Source organism: Tamandua tetradactyla, chromosome 10 (assembly GCF_023851605.1).
Source record: "Tamandua tetradactyla isolate mTamTet1 chromosome 10, mTamTet1.pri, whole genome shotgun sequence".
NCBI lineage: Eukaryota > Metazoa > Chordata > Mammalia > Pilosa > Myrmecophagidae > Tamandua > Tamandua tetradactyla.
The window spans coordinates 24,652,422-24,670,510 of NC_135336.1; the positions used below are offsets into that span (position 1 = coordinate 24,652,422).

Here is an 18,089-nt window from a genome sequence, read left to right on the forward strand (position 1 = left end):
TACATCCTGTTATTTAAAATAATACTGCTGCCTTTTGGTGCAGATGTGCTTGCATTTCAGTTGAGTATATACTAGAAATCAAATCGTCATGCCAAAGGTGACATGTACATGCATATGCTAAATTGGAGTTTACAAAGCTGGCAGTTTTTAAATGGAAATACCAACTTACCCTCTCAGCAACAGTTTATGAGTTCCAACTGCTGATTTTTGTTAACATTAACATTATTAATGGGGTTGTACACCTTTTAATGTATTTTTTTATTTGTATATCCTCTTTTGTGACATGCCTAGTCAAATTTATTCTGAATATTTTTTTTGAGTTGTTTGCTTTGTTACTGATTTATGGGACTTCTTTTAACTCTGAATATGAGCATATATCAATTACATATGATTCAAAAATATTCTTTGTCCTGCTTTTTGACTCTTTTAAAGTTTTCCACCATTTTTCAAGAAGTTCTTAATGTTTTCTTTAATTATTAACACTTTTAGAAGCTATTTAAAAATCTTTCTTTAGCCCAAGTGTTATGAAGATATTCTCCTACAATGTCTTCTAGGATTTTTATGTACACTGGAAGGAAGTAGTCAAATTTCAGTTTTTCCTTGTGATTATCCAATTGACCATATTGTTTATTACAGTTTAGGCCCTGCTCACTGCTCTGAAGAGTCAACTTTGCTATATGTACCTGGATCTATTTTTGGCCTCTTTCTTGGTGTATTTATCTTTTATTTGTTGTGCCAATAAAACACTTTCATGAACAATATAGCTTTATTTAAAACATATTGTTTGCTAGAATGTAAATCTTTCAATTTTGTTTTTCTTCAATACTCTTTTAGCTAGCTGTGGCCCTTCGTATTTCTCTATAAATTTTAGAACCAGATTTCAATTTCTGGGGAAAATATTCTGTTGAAATTTAGATTGGGATTGTGATGAATCTATAGATCAATTTGTGGAGAACTAAAACATTTATCCTATTATTGAATTTCTCATTCCATGAACACGGTATAGCTGTCAATATATTTAGGGATTCATTAATTTGTTTAAACGCTATTTTATAATTTTCTGTGTAGAGGGCTTAAACATCTTCTTTTAGATTTATTCTTAGATCTTTTATGACTTTTCCTACTGTAATGGCATCATTGCTGCTCTATAATTTTGCTTTGAAAGACAAATAACCATAGTTTATATTTAAATCATTATTTTTTTATACCAAGTTCACTAATAAAAAATCCAGGAAAGGGCTACTTTCTACAGTTAGGATTTCACTTAAGTATTTTAAAAGAAACATATAAACATATCAGACATATTAGCTGTAAGAATATAAATCAAAAAGGATACTTAGTTACTTACATTCCATAGGCTGAGTTTACAGCAAGACTAGTAATCTGTTGGGGAGGTTCCCCATCCACCCACACCAGCTGAATAACAAGTTCTGCCTGATACCCTGGAGGCATCCGCACTGGTCGTGTCTTAACACTGGAATAAAGAACAAATAATGGTATCACTATTCTTAGAGTACACAGCTTAAATAAACACGCTTAAGCATATCTTATGAATATAAATAGCTCCATTAGATTTTCACTTCTTTAAAAGAAAGACATAAGAGAAAAGAGAACAAAGTTTTGTCCTTTTTTTTTGCATGAGCAGAATGAGAAAAAAAAAAGAATATAAATAGCATATTTTAATAGAAATACACAACACTACGTCCTGGCAACAGCACACAGGTGGACAATGTCTTCAAGCTTTTCAAAACACACTGAATCACTTGTGATTGCTTGATTATGCAGGTGGCTGTTTAAATAGTTAGATCCACAACTTCAACTGGCCTTTATCACTTGGTTTTTTTTTTCTTTTGAGGATAACATTTTAAAATTATTTATCTTATATAATATTCAGTACATCTATGTAATAACAATAAAAAAATGACCATTTAACTACCACTCAGCACGAGAGTTTAATATATACGAAATATGAATTCCTGTTTTCCCTCCAAATGTGCTCTACCTGCAGCCTTCTCTATTCCAGTTCATAGCAATTTCCATTCTTTCAGTTATTCAGTTAAAAAGCCTCAGTCATCCTTGACTTGCCCTTCTCTTTTGGCTCACATCCAATCTATCATGAAATGCTGTTCATGCTACCTTCAAAATATCCTCAGCATCTTTAGACTTTTTATGTCTCTACTGTTACCACCCTAGTTACAGGTTACCAAACAGAAGTACAGGATGCCCAAGTAAATTTTAATTCCATATAAACAACAAATACTTCCTTTGGTATAAATATGTCCCATGCAATATTTGTGACATTTTATATGAAAAAATGTTCACTGTTTAAATTCAAATTTAACTAGGCACCCGCATTTATTTGCTCACTATAGTAGCCCTTAACATCATCTCTAACTACCTTACTGAATAGCCTCTTTTGTTTTTTTCTAATTTTAAAAATTTCCAAGTACTTTTTAAGAAGTGGATATACAACAGATTTTAAAGTTTGGTGTGGGTTACCGTGCACAATTTTTCATTTTTTCTTGGAGCTGCTCTAAGACATTGGAGACCAAAAGAAATATCAATATATTGATTTAGCAGTCATACTCATATATTAAATTCTATCTATCTTCTCTATTATGCCTTTTCTTCTCTCTTTTGTGAAAAATAACATATATACAAAAAAGCAGTAGATTTCAAAGTATATTGCAAGAATTAGTTGTAGGACAAATTTCAGAGTTTGGTATAGGTTACAATTCTACAATTTTAGGTTCATTTCTAGTTGCTCTGAGGAGACTAAAAGGAGACTAAAAGAAGTACCAATATATTGATTCAGCACTCATACTCATTTGTTAAACCTGACCTGTATAACTCCATCATCCTGAATAGCCTCTTAACTGGTCTCCCAGCTTCTACCTTTCTCTTCCATCCCAAAACCCGTTTTCAATTCAGCCACTTCAGCAATCCATTTAAAATTTAAATCTGATTATGTCATTTCTCTGCTTAAAACCCTTCAATATCTCTCCATTCAATTCAGAATAAAAGTGAAAGTCCTTATAATTACTGACCTTCTAACACAGTTGACTTCATCTCCTACTGCTTCCTTCTTTTCCTCCTCAATTTCTGGCTTGCTCCCTTTGTTCCAGCTACACTGACCTTACTACTGTTTCTCAAACACACCAGGCACTTTTGAGACTTTGCCGGAGCTGGTCCTTTGGCCTGGAACGCTTTTCCATAACATATTCATTTGGCTAACTCCCTTACCTCCTTAAATTTTTTGTTTAATTCTTATCTTTTTAATGATGCCTATGATGATTACTCATTTTATTTTATACACTAGGAAGCACAAAGGTAATAAAATAATCAAATAACTGCACAAACATATGTATATTGTTAAGAATTGCAGTATTGTAAAAAATGTACAGCTGGCTACCTGAAATGCTTATTTATTAGCTCATTTATATGGGAGTACAAATGCAGCCACAGAAAGGTGACTTAGGGGTGACCGTCAACATACAATTTGGTAAAACATGGATTATATGTAACTCAAGAACCGCTTGTAATATAATGTAATTCACAGAATAATATACCTAGATCACTTTTGTTGCTTGGTCCCTCTGAATTTATAAACATAAATTAGGATTATACAAATTTTTCCCCCTTCTGTTCTTTTGATTATCCTTAAGATGGTCTTCACTATTTTTCAAGTCAACATGAAATGCTTACAATATGCTTTAATGCTGGTTATCACTCACTTTATCACTATTGCTGTTGATTTCATTGGTTTGTCTCTCTCATACCTAACTTTTAAATTTAAAAAATTTAAATTTTATAGATAAAATATTTAGTTCTTTAAAAGACCCACATTCTAGTAATCGGTCTTAGTTAATAAATCAATCTATAGTGCTTTCTTGAACTAAGTCGACCTTTGTTCTCTTTTTGGTTTTCATTTTAGTAAATTAATTAAATGAAGCAAAAAATCAATTAAGTGACAATTAAAATATGAAAAATTTATTCATTATGAAAGTGTTACAATAACTAAAATTTTATGATGATGTTTCCCTTTTGTAGATTTTTCTCCCAATAATGCCTGCCTATTATTTCTTGTATTTGCTTCATTGGAAAAATTGTGGGGGTGGGAGTGGGAATAGATTTTACACAAGGATGGTAACTACTAATTGTAAACTGATTTTGGCTCCTGAAATCTGATCTCTAAATTTTTAAAATAGATAAGTGAAAACCAGCTGTCTAAAGTTCCTTGAGTAACAGATTCAGATATTTTCCCATGCAGGTCAGAGAAATTCCCTGCTGAGATTCAATTTTCCCCTGGCTAACTCTAGAAACATCAGGTTTGACTGTGTAAAAGTAATAAGTAGTAATTTCAGGGAACTGCACCCTTTTATGCCCTATTACTAAAGGGCATACAAACAATTAAAAATATTACTATGGGCTTGAATAATTCAAGTTTTCTTTTATCATGACACTATCTTTGTTTAGATATATCAAGAAATACAGTTTATTACCAAATAGCATTAGCTAAAAAAGAAAGTAATAATATGCAATATCCTAGCAATTATGACAGAAACCCTTTTTTTTTTCTAACACAGTACTCTCACAGTCATCAGTAAACTTGATTTTCTTTTTGATTATGAGAGGGCTAAAGAAATTCCCTAAATGTTCTTTGTCAATTTGAAAATACCAAGCAAGTGACCAAACTTCTGCCCTGCCAAACTTCTTTCCATTCTATCAGTCATGTTCACTTTAGGGTCTCCCTTGGAAGGCAGGAAATATATGAATAAGTAAGTGAAAGAAGAAAATATTTTACCCTTTTAAAAGATCTTCAAAGAAAAGACCATGATACCTCTTTGGTACATTACAGCTCATGTGACAACAACTTAAGGGAGAGAAGTGATTTTATAAGGTACGGTGTCATGAAATTATACTATTAATATGTATATCCACTTTAAAATTGGAAAGAACTCTTACTTGAGGCATGGGATACTGTCCTTTGTTATTCCTTCACTAGCCACAGTGTTAGTGCTCCCGGAAAGACTCCTTGAAGAAGGAAGCTGGGATGAGAGATCTGGAAACGGAGGACTTGTTTCTGGTTCAGGGGTAATAATATCTTCAAAATCATACTGAAGTCGTACCTCCAATGACTTAAAAAAAAATCAAGTGTTGATTTAATCTAAGTCATAATAATAAATAAATACTGAAATATCTGATAAATTTTATAGTAATTATTCAAATTTTTTCAGATTAATAAATTCAATTTACAATAAGGTTGAGAACTATCCCAAACTGATTTCAGTATGAATCACATATAATATTCAATGGCATTTGCAAAAAATGTAAAATATGTTTTAAATTTTCAGGACTATAAGAAAAAATAATACCAGTGAAAATGCAGTTTTAATATATAAATATTCTCTAAAATAACGTATAAATTAAGATTTGGAATATAATAAATGTAAAATGAGAAATTGGTCATGGCTATTTCAGTGAAAGAAATTAAATTGCGTGCATGTGTGTGTGTGTGTAGTATGCATGTGGCTATGTGTGTGTATGCATATGTATACACACTCTCTCTCTACTATATATATGCATATTTATGTTTATATATTTAAAATCATTATTTGTACAGACATTATACTTTAAAAAATTTTTCATTCCATTTTGACTTTGGTTTAACTTAATAAAAATCTATCAAAACAAAACAAAAAATCTATCAAAACAAATTCCATTTTTTTGTTGTTTGTTTCATTAGGTCTTACTTATTTAATTTCATCAGTTTGGTAACACTTGCTGAATGAAAAGCATATGGTAATTTGATAGAAACAAAAAGTGATACAAAACCTTTCCTTAAAAATAAAAATGTTTTCTCACCTTATGATTGCATTAAATATTTTTATTAAAAGAGATTTTATAACAAATCTTTGCTTTTCAATCTCAAAATGAGCATTTTTGAGATTGAAAAGAATTGCTTACAGGAAAGTGACATAATGGGGTGCTGAATAAAGCACTATTATAAAATGATTATCATAACCCCCTCTAATGACCCTCTCTATTGTTAAATATATAACAATTACCCATTATTGAGTGCTCACTATGCTTAGACATTATGCTAACGACTTCATATAATTCTTACATTATATAATGTACATTATATATAAAATTTTCATATAATTCCATAAAAATCCCATGAAATTGGTATAATTATTTACAGTTTTTATTTTCCATTTTATTTTCACAGGAAATTTTATATACGTGATAAAACGAAATCTTACTACTGACTGACTAGCCTCATGACTTGCTTAGAGTTACACAGATATTCAATGGCAATGAATATCTAAATTAATATCCAGGTTTATATAACTCCAAAGCCTTGACTTTTAATTAATATACTATAAAAGGGTGATACTGAATTTTAGCTGTTGAGATAAAAAGTTATACAGAGGCCTGTAGTAGATATTTTATCTTTTGGTAAAATGTAGGGTAGAGAAGGCCAATTAACTACAGATATCTTAATTTAATTTAATTTAACTCATAAGAGTACCATCATTTGGATAATGAAATGATTTAATTAGTTTAAGAATTAAGATTAGGTAAGCAGTCCCATAATCACTTTTACCATAAAAAATGTTGCTATATAGGAAATCATTTAAAAAACCTTATCAAGTTTAGCAACTATTATTAATGGCAATTAGTTAACAAAAAAAGACAAATCAGAAACACTTTTTAAAATTTAATAAGTATATAGAACAAAGCCCACATTAAATGACATTTGTACATAAAATAAATTTTAATATGTCTGTGTAAAACTTACAGGGCATAAGTTATCCTGTATAATAATATCAAAATTCCAAAGATACTTCATTTTGTAACTTTAAGCCAAATTATTTTTCATTATTTTAGTACATTATTATACAAGTTACAAGAATTAAAGATCTTATGACCTGAATTGCTGGCCACATACTATACAGTCTTGATGGTTTAAAACTATACTAAGCACTAGTCAAAATCTATGATAATAGCTTTCTCTTAGTAACTGTAAGTGTAAAAGTTCCGTTTTAAATGACTTACCACTATTTCTGTTGTAATTTCTTGTCTGCTGAATTTATAAATGATGACATATGCAGAGACTCCAGACACACAGAATACTCTGCTCTCTGGACACCAGTATATCATTTGAATGGCATATGGATCTTCCTCTACAATTTCACATGTTTGTTTCCCTTCTCCTACCTTCTGTTTTTCAAACACTTTTGACGTTTTTAACTTGTACAGCATCTGCAGAGTTACTACAAAATATTAAACATAGTTATCTTCTAATTTGAATTTCTTAAATGTTCTAAAAGTTTTTTCATATGTATTTGTTACGCTATTAAGGTAAAACCCAAGTAGAAAAAAAATTACACTTTTAACTACTATATATTCAATGTCAGGCTGCTATATCAGTACAATTTGTCTGGAGGGAGAGTAGAGGGAAGAAATGAATGTTTATTGAATTTACACTTTGCATTAAGGAATATGTAGGTGCTTTGAATGAACTGTCTCATGCAATCCTCAGAAAAGTCCCAGGAAGTGGGTATTTTTACCTGCACTTATCAATGAAAACATTGGGGTCCAGAAAGTTTACAACTGAAACACTGAACCTAATTTCTTCTAGGGGAACCTCCTCAATCCTTTTCCCTAATTTGTCTCTGATTGCTAGATGAGAAGCTGATGCTATTCCCATAGGATTTACACTCTCAACAAACTTTTAGACATTGCTTCAGAAAGGAAACATTTGTAATTTACTTGCCAGCAACACTGGGAGCCCAAGAACCTGTAATTATTTCAGAAAGGATCTTTGCTGAGGTGCTCTGTGTCAGGAAAGTATCTGTTACAATTACACAAAACTCTAAGTCTGTGAACTGTTATTAGGAATATTTATTTGGAGGAATGTTTTTCCATTTGAGACCCTGTTGATGACTTCCCTATTAAAAAGCTTTGATTTTACGTAGGATCCCTGAGAAAAATTTTAGCAATCTAGGAGTTCTGGAGTTAGTATGATACATATTTAATAATACCAAATGATGATTGAGAAATGTTTTTGTCACTTTAGGCTGTTATTTTAAATAAGTTTATACTGAGTGAATCTCTATAAACTGGATTACTGGCCATGCACAAAATATTAAAATCATTCCAAGTATTAGCTAAACTCTATGATAATAATTTTCCTCTATAATTCTAACAATGAGAATGGAATTTTAAATAACATCTCATTATTTCTGTTATCATTAGCTCATGGTCTCTGGAATTTGAACAAACTCTAAGGGTATTTCTAGGGCTTTAACATTTAAGATGTATTAAAGTTTACCCCAAAGTTTAAATATAGAAGCTATCCCCTAGACCACTGCAGACTTTCTGTATTAACTATGATATTTGCTGGAAAACTGATTCTTAGTCATTTGTAGTTTTTATGTCTGCACACAGGTAAAATTAACACTTGGAAATAGTATAGAAAAATATTTGCTCAAATGTGGAGATGAACCTCAAAGTGTATTTTTATGAATACCAAAGGAACATGTTTCTAAGGTTCTTTTATATGGTGTGATCAATATATTGGGTCAACCGAATACAACAAACATTTATTGACTTAAAAATGGGCAAGGCAACTGAGAAAACACCATATTATTTCTGTGGTATTCCTACCAAAGTACATAATCTGAATTTAATCCCAGGTGATCATTCATTGTCCAAAACAAAGAGCCGTGGCTCATTTGTTCTTCTCCTATTCCTGTCAAATCTTAATTAGCAATCCAAAATTTACATAAATGTAATCCCATCAAAATACCCTTCCTGTATATACCTGGTCCAAACAAATTTATTTTTCCTCTGATAACAACAGAATTTGGGTTGTTTCACATTTAGAGTTCTTATCATACTGTTTGCCCTGTAATTACATATGTAAATTCCTTTATAATTTTCAGTGACTGTAAGTTTTCTGAAAGACATGGGTTTTATCAAGTCTTAAATATCTTCATATGTCCTTCAACACTGAGAAGAATACTGTATTTATTCATTAAATTACACAATTCTCAGGAGTTTAAAAAAGGACTTTTACATTTATCAAATCATTTATTTTAATCTTCCAGGATTTGGTACACGAAAGGGGAAGAAAAGCGAAGACTAGAGAGATACAAGGACTTGTTTAAAACTGCATTGCTAAGAGGTGAAGAAAATTCCTTGAACACAATCTGACAAAGTTTAGCTCATTTTCCAGTATGCCATATTCTTTTAGATGTAATGTGTTGCTGATAGTGACTTAAACCTTTGCTTGTTTCATATAATAGAAGAAAACTACAATAGAGATGATATCTAATCTCATTTAAGGATACTTAAAATGGATCTTTACAACATAGCCAAATACATATGCTAAAGATTTATCCAAAATGCTAAATGCCCAAATTAAAAAATGGTGGTTGGTTCTGAGTAAATATTAATAAAGTATTTTCTCATTATACATACAATAATTTAAAACTTACTTGCAGAAGCATCCCAAAATTTTATTGATCCATCTGCATGACTGAATGAGAAATAAATTAGCATTAATTAAAGCATAATAAATGAAAAATCAAAACTGCTCTAAAGTACAAAATCCAGAGTTCTGTTGTTAAAATTTTGATTAAAAAATACCAATCCAGTGAAACCTAATGCATGATAAAACATTTATGCTTATGTCTTCTAAGCATAAAACAATGGTTTATTTTGTTTTTTAAACAATTCATTAAATCTAAATTTAGAAAAATAATAATTCCTTTGATTTTACAGCAACAAAAATTTATGTGTAATAGAAAGCAATGAAAACTAACCTGTGGAAAATGAACAATATATTTTTATGTAAAATTGTTTATCCTCAAATAAATAGATGCTTGAGTTAATTTTGATTATACTAAAATAAATTTGAAATGACAATCATAGTTAAATTAAAGTTCAAAATATAAAAAAGAAATGCTTAAATCTTGAGTGTGTCAATATTTGGAAATAATGACCCAATGTTCAATTCTATAAAATCTCATCTAGAAAACAGAAAAGGACAGAATATTTCTCAGCCCATTTTATGAAGTCAGAATTATCCTGATACCAAACCCAACAAAGACCCACAAAAAAGAAAAACAAAAAACAAATGAAAACTTCATGAGCTTAGAGGTAAAAATCCTCAAAAAATATTGGCAAATTAAATGGAGCAATAAATAGATAAGATAATACATTGTGACTAACTGGAGTTTATCCCAGTAATACAAGGCTGGATGTGCATTAAAAAAAAACAATCAATATATCAACAGATTAAAACCATATCAACAGAATAAGGAAGAAAAGCCATATGGTCATCTCATTATATACAGAAAAAATATATGACAAAAATTCTACATCCATTAATGGAAAAAAAATCAGCAAACTAGGAAAAGGAGGAAACATCTTCAACCAGATAAGAACAACTTGTAGCTAACACTGTACATAATAGTGAAAAACTGCTTTCCCGTTAGATCAGGAACAAAGTAAATTTTCTCACTCTCATCATTCTTATTCAGCATGATGTCAGAATTCCTACTCACTGCAATAAGGGAAGAAAAATAAATAAAAGGCATAAGGATTGAAAAAGGAGGAATAAATTGCTTCAATTTGGACATCACATGATAGGTTTTGCAGGAAATCTAAAAGAATTTACAAAAAGAATACAAGAAATCATCAGTGAGTATACCATGGTTATAAGATACAAGGTTAAAATGTACAAAAATCAATTTTACTTCTATATACTATTAATTAACAGTTGGAAATCGAATTTACAAAACAGTAACATTTACAACAGTATTAAAATCATGAAATATTTATATTTAAATCTAATAAAAATTGAACGAGATCAGAGATGCTGATAAAAGTAATCAAAGATAACACAAATGGAAAGATTTAATGTATTCTCGAATGGATGTTTACTATTAATAAGATGTAAATTCTTCCCAATTGATCAATAGATTAAATGTAGTCCCAATTGAAGTAAGTCAAAAATATTTTTTGTAGAAATTAAAACCGATTCTAAAATTTAATAGAAAGGTGAAAGACATGGAATAACCAAAGCAATTTTGGGAGAAAAAAAGCTGGAAGACACACTACTTGATTTTAAGTCTCATGCAATAACTACAATAATTAAGAAGTATATTACTGGTAAAACAAACAGATATAATATCAATGGAATATAGTCAAAAGTCAAAAATAGACCAACAAATATATGGGCAGTGTGTGTATGTGCACATGTGTACAACAGAGGGTGAATTGCTAAATGGGTGAGTTCTGTTATTTTTTTATTTAGGAAAGTTGTAGGTTTGCAGAAAATACAAAGTTCCCATATTATCCACATTCCCATAATTAATACTTTGCATTTGTATGGGTTAATTTGTTACAACTGACAAAGCAATATTATTATAATTATACTGTTAACTGTGGTCCATGGTTTATATTAGGGCTCACTGCTTTGTGTTGGACAATCCTATAGTATGTTATTAAAAATTTTTAGTATATATATAACCTAAAATTTCCTCTTTTAAACCTTAAATTCAAGTATATAATTCAATGCTGTTAAATACATTCACAGTGTTGTGTTACCATTTATTACCAAAACTGTCATCAAACCAAAAAGAAACTCAAAAACAGCATTAACTCCCCATTCCCTACCCGAATTCAGCCCCTGGTAACCTCTATTCTAGTTTCTGTCTCTAAGAATTTGCTTATTCTAATTATCTCATAATGGTGACATCATACAATATTCGTCCTTTAGTGTTTGGCTTATTTCATTCAACCTGATATCTTCAATGATCATCCATATTGTCGCATGTATCAGCACTTCATTCCTTTCTTATGGCTGAAAAATATTCCATCATATGTATATACTACACTTTGTCCATTCATCAGTTGATGGACACAAGGTTGCTTCTACCTTTTGGCAACTGCAAATAACACTGCTATGAACATTGCTGTGCAAATATCTGTTCAAGTCCCTGCTTTTGATTCTTTTGGGTATATACATAAAAGAAGATTGCCAAGACTGCAGTAATTCTACACTCAACTTTCTGAGGAACCTCCAAACTGTCTTCCACAGTGGCTATACCATTTTACATTCCTGTCACATTCTTGCTTTTGTTTCTTTGGTGTATAACCTAGTAATGCGATGATTATCAGGTAATAGGTAATTTTATACTCAGATTTCTTCATGTTTTCTTTCTTATAGTTTTGGGTTTACAGAACAATCATGCAAAAAATACAGGATTCCCATACAACACACTACCAATAACTCCTTTGCATTGGTGTGAAACATGTGTTACAATTAATGCTGGCACATTTTTATAACTGTACTATTAAATAAAGTCCATGGTTTAGCTTAGGGGTCATTATTTGTGTATTATACTTACATGGACTTTTAAAAAAATTTTTATTCTGTCACCATATATACAAGCTAACATTTCCCCTCTTAACCAAATTCAGATATATATATTTCAATGCTGTTAATTTCATTCACAATGTTATGCTACTATCATTACCATCCATTCCCCAAACATTTATGTCATTTTAAGGCTTAACTTTCCATTTTCTATTCCTACCCCATACCCTGGTAGCCCATATTCTAGATTCTGACTCTATGAGTTTGCTTATTCTAATTCTTTCAAGTCAGTGAGATCATATAATTTTTGAGATCATATAAGCAAGTATCTGATTTATTTCACTCAACTTGATATCTTCTAGTTTGATCCATGATGCCACATGCATCAGGACTTTATTCTTTTTATGGTTGGTTAATAGTCCATTATATGTATACATCACATTTTATTTATCCATGCATCAGTTGATGGACACTTGGGTTGTCTTCCATCTTTTGGATATTGTGAATAATGCCACTATGAACATCAAAGTGAAAATATCTGTTTGAGTCCCTGCTCTCAATTCTTTTGGGTGCATAGTAGTGGGATAGGTCATGTGGTAGTTCTATACTTAGCTTTCTGAGGAACTGCCAAACTATCTTCCACAGTGGTTGTACCATTTTACATTCCGACCAGCAATGAATGAGTGTTCCTATTTCTCCACATCCTCTCCAAAACTTGTAATTTTCTGTTGTTGCTGTTTTTAAACAATAATCTTTCTAATGTGTATGAAATGGTATTATGGTGGTTTTGATTTGATTTGTCTTATGGTTAATGATGTTAAGTATCTTTTCATGTACTTTCTGGCCATTTGCGTATCTTCCTTGTAGAGATATCTATTCAAGTTTTCCCATTTCAACTGGGTTGTTTTACTTTTTATTTTTGAGTTGTAGGATTTATCTACATATTCTGGATATTAATATTCTGGATATTCTGGATATTAAACCCTTATCAGATATGTGGTTTCAAAATATTTTCTCCCATTGTATAGATAGTTGTTTTGCTTTCATAATGAAGTACTTGGTGGCACAAAGTTTTTAAATTTTGATAAGGTCCTGTTTATCTATTTTTTATTTTCTTGCTCGTGTTATGGGCTTAAAGTCTAAGAAACCATTGCCTAACGCAATGTACTGCATTCCTATGTTTTCTTCTAGGAGGTTTATGGTTCTGGTGCTTATATTTTAGTCACTGATCCATTTTGAGATGGTTTTTGCATATGGTATGAATCAGAGGTCTATCTTCATTCTTTTGCATTAAGACATCCAGTTTTCACAGCACTATTTGTTGAAGAAACTATCCTTTCCCAATTGAGTGGCATTTGTCCATTGTAAAACTCAGTTGGCCATAGATGTGTTATTTCTGAACTCTCAATTTGGTTTTATTGGTTTATATGACTGTCCATGTGCCAGTATCATGCTGTTTTGATTACTGTGTCTTTATAATAACTTTAAGATTGAGAAGTTAAGGTTTGGAAAAAGAACTTTGTTCTTTTTCAAGATAGTTTACCTATTCAGGGTAAACCCTTCCATACAAATTTGGTGATTAGTTTTCCATTTATGCGAAGAAGGCTGTTGTGATTTTGACTGGGATTGTGTTGACTCTTTAAGTGTTCTGGGTAGAACTGACATCGTAATAATATTTAATTTTCCATTCCAGAAACATGGAATGTCCTATTTATTTAGGTTTCCTTTGATTTCTTTTAGCAATGTTCCATAGTTTTCAGTATAAAAGTTCTTTACACTCTTGGTCAGATTTATTTCTAGACATTTATTTTAATTGTTATTATAAATGAAATTTTTTTCTGGGTTTCTCCTCAGATCACTACTTTTTAGTGTACTGATTTTTGCATGTTGCTCTTGTAACCTGCCAGTTTGATAAGTCTATTAACTTTGTTGTGGATTTTTCAGGATTTGCAAATCATGTCATTTGCAAATAGGGAAAGTTGTACTTCTTCATTTCTAATTTTGATGCCTTTTATTTCATTTTCTTGCTAAGTGATCTGGCTAGAACTTCCAATACATTGTTGAATAATAGTGGTGACAGTGAACATCCTTGTCTTGTTCCTGATATGTTGTTATCCAGAAGGGGTGCTGGATTTTTAAAAATGTTTTTTTTCTGCATCAACTGAGATGATTATATGGTTTTCCCCTTCATTTTGTTAATACATTACATAACTTGATTTTCTTATGTGGAAGCACTCTTCCAAGTGGCATACTTTATTTTTTAGCACCATTATTGAGGTATAATTTATTTATAATATTCATCTACTGTAAGTATACTGCTTGAACACTTTAAGTAAATTTGTACAATTGTACTATCAACGCCATAATCCAGTTTTAGAATATTTATAACACCCCAAAAGTTTTTTATGCCAGAATGCGATCCCCCCATTCCCAAGCACAGGAAACCACAGATCTACTTTCTGTCTCTATAGATTTGCATTTTTCCCTCAAAACTTTCACAGAAGTAGAATCTATACAATATTAACCTTTGTGTCTGTGTGTATTTCACTTGGTATAATGTTTCTGAGAGTCATTCCTGTTTTTCTATATGTCAAAAATTTGTTCCTTTTTATTAAAATTGTTTCATGTATGAATATACCCCATTTTCTTTATCCACGTACCAGTTGATGGACATTGGGCTGTTTTCAGTTTTTGGCTCTTACATATAAAGCTGCTATGTCTTTGTATGTTTAGGCACTCTAGCTATACACATATAACAACAGGAAAAAGTCCTTTATTTTGGAAAAATTCTGCACGATGTTGGTCTGAAAGTCTTTGGTTCTTAAGTATACTGAATTCTATTTCATTTTTTACCATGCAATATTCCAAAGTTCAAAAAAAGTTGATTTTCACTGTTGATTTTTCTGGCTTAATCATTTCTTCAGTGGAGAGAGAGAATTTTGGTGTTCCCTACTCTACTGTTTCTGGTGCCATCACTCTCCAATATATTTAGACAAACTTTTTATTGAACTATAACATACATACAGCACAAATTGCAAGGTTAGAGCACAATGCAGTGTCACGAAGTGAACGTGTCTGTAGAACCATTATGTCTAGATGGTCAATAATATGTCAGAATTATTCATGTTATCTTGTAAAGCAATAAATTAAAATAATTTTAAATTGCCTTTTAGAATTTCATTGTATGAAAATATCACAGCTATTCTTCACTCTTTCTACTGCTATTAAACATTTTGGTTGTTTACAATTTGTAGCTATTACAAATATATTGTCCTGAATATTCTTGTATCTCTAGATGTACATATTTCTGTTAGATATATAACTAGGAGCGGAATTTTTGGGTCAAAGAGTTAGCAGATACCTCCAAAGAGCTTTTTCAAAGAGGTTATCACCAACTTAAACTCCCACTAGCAGTGTGTTTCTCCACATCATTAGATAGATGTTATTATCAATCATTTTACAAATTTAGCCATATGGTGCAGTGGTATCTCATTGTGATGGTGCTTACATTCCCTGAGGATGATGAACAGCATTTCACGTATCTGTAGCCATTTGGTTTCCTCTATTGTTAAGTTTCTTGGACATTTTTTTCATTGGGTTATCTATCTTTTTCTTATAGATTTCTGGAAACTATTTATGTGTCCTAATATAGGTGCATTATTGATTACATATGATGCAAAATCTCCCTGTGATTTGAATTTTGTCTTTATTGGGTCTTTTATGGATGAGATATTCTTAAATTTATTGTAATCTAATTTACCAATTTTTTCTTTTGGTTAATGCTATTTATGTTTTATTAAAGAAATCATCCCAAACATCAAGAGGACATTCTCCTATATTATCCTCCTGACTCTCTATGGTTTTGCCTGTCACATTCAAGTCTGTCACCTACCTGAAACTGCTATTTTTTAATATGATATGCAGTAGAAGAAAATATTCCATATGAATATTCAATTGACCAGCATAATTTTTGGAAAGCCTAACCTTTCCTCATTGTCTTATCATGTCATCTTTGTCATAAGTATCTCTATATATGAAAGATTTATTCCAAACTTTCTATTGTATTCATTTGTTTGTCTATATTTATGGCTGAAGAACATTATTTTAATTACTGCAGTTTTATAATAACTCAATGTCTGGTAGGTAGTTTAAGTCCTCACTTTTTTTTTTCATATCACCTTGGGTATTACCCTTTACATTTCTAAATAAATGTTAGAATCAGTTCATCAATTAATTTATGCTGGTTATTTTTATTAGGCTTACAGTAACTCCCTAGATCAATTTGGGAAAAGTTGCTATCACTACAAAACTGAGTCTTCAAACTAATGATTGTAATGTATCTCTTCACATATTTACATCTTTTCGTACCTCTCAAATTTGTTTCACAGTTTTCATTGTAGAAGTTGTATATATCTCTTGTTTGGTTTATTTCTAGGTTGTGATTTTTTCTTGTATATTTCTAGTATTTTAAATGTATCATTTAAAAATTTTTATTTTATAATTATTTGTTGGTAGTATATAAAATAAAATTGAATGTGGTATATGATATATCTAGTGACATTGCCGAATTTGCAAATTAGTTAAATATCATATTTGTAGATTGTTTTGCACTTTCCACATACACAGTCGTCTCTGAATAATAAAATTTTATATCTTACTTTCCAAACTTTGTATTTTTATTTCTATTTTACTGTCCTACTCAACCGGCTAGGTCTATAAGTATAACATTTAATACCATGGGTGACGGCAGGAATCTTGCCTCAATCAATACACAGGCAGCAAAGCTTCAAATTTTTCACCAATAAGTATGACATTTGCTGTAGGTTGCTTTTTTTTCTTATTAGAAACTCTTTTTCAGACTAAAGAATTTAACTTCTAATCCTAGCTTGCTAGGAGGTTGCAATGTGAACAGATAATGAATTTTATCAAATGCTCATTTCATCTTATAATTTTCAACTTTATTTTATATGATGAATTACACTAATGATTTTTTAAAACAATAAACCAGCCTTGCATTTCTGAAATAAAATCAACTTGATTCTGAAATATTACACTTTTTATATATCACTGAAATATACTAACGTTTTATTAAGGATTTTTGCATTTATATTCATGAAGCATTGATTTAGAAACTTTCTTTTTACTAATGTGCTTTTCAGATTTTGGTATCGAAAATATGCTGGCCTCATAAAAAGAGTTGGGAAACATTTCCTCTTTGTCATTTCTCTAGAAGAAATCTCGTGAAAGACTGCTGTTATTCTAAGAAATTTGTCTCTTCAATTTTAATAATATAATACTGGTCATAAATATCCTTTCATTATTTTTGAATTGCTATTAAGACTAGTGATAATCCTCTTTTTCATTCTTGACATTAAAAGTTTGTTCCTTCTCTGTATTTCTCTCGATCAGTTTTGTAAAACCTTCATAAACTTATTATTTATATCCAAAAAGCAATTTTAGTTTTGTCAATCCTTGCTATTATACATTTACTTTGTATTTCGTTAATTCATGCTTTTATTTTCTTCTTTCTACTTTTTTGGGGGATTATTTTGTCATTTTTTCCCTAACTTCTAAAGCCAGATACCTAGATAACTGATTTTTAGTCATTTTTCTATTTAAATACATAGTTATAGGTTTGATTTTACTTTTAAACACAGACTTAAAGGTATCCACATTTAAAGATATATTGTAT

The 18,089-nt window shown here is 30.5% G+C and overlaps 1 protein-coding gene across 3 annotated transcripts in view; it reads right to left on the reverse strand.

Annotated features, from left to right (window-relative positions):
• STXBP5L (syntaxin binding protein 5L) overlaps positions 1-18,089 on the reverse strand; it is a 437,423-nt gene that overhangs the window by 169,869 nt on the left and 249,465 nt on the right. For all 3 annotated transcript variants that reach the window (XM_077118203.1, XM_077118202.1, XM_077118204.1), the window contains exons 15-18: positions 9,510-9,550; positions 7,063-7,280; positions 4,966-5,138; positions 1,349-1,474 (exon numbers count right to left, since the gene is read on the reverse strand). In XM_077118203.1, coding sequence (XP_076974318.1) covers positions 1,349-1,474; positions 4,966-5,138; positions 7,063-7,280; positions 9,510-9,550 — 558 coding nt within the window. The remainder of the gene's footprint in view (positions 1-1,348; positions 1,475-4,965; positions 5,139-7,062; positions 7,281-9,509; positions 9,551-18,089) is intronic.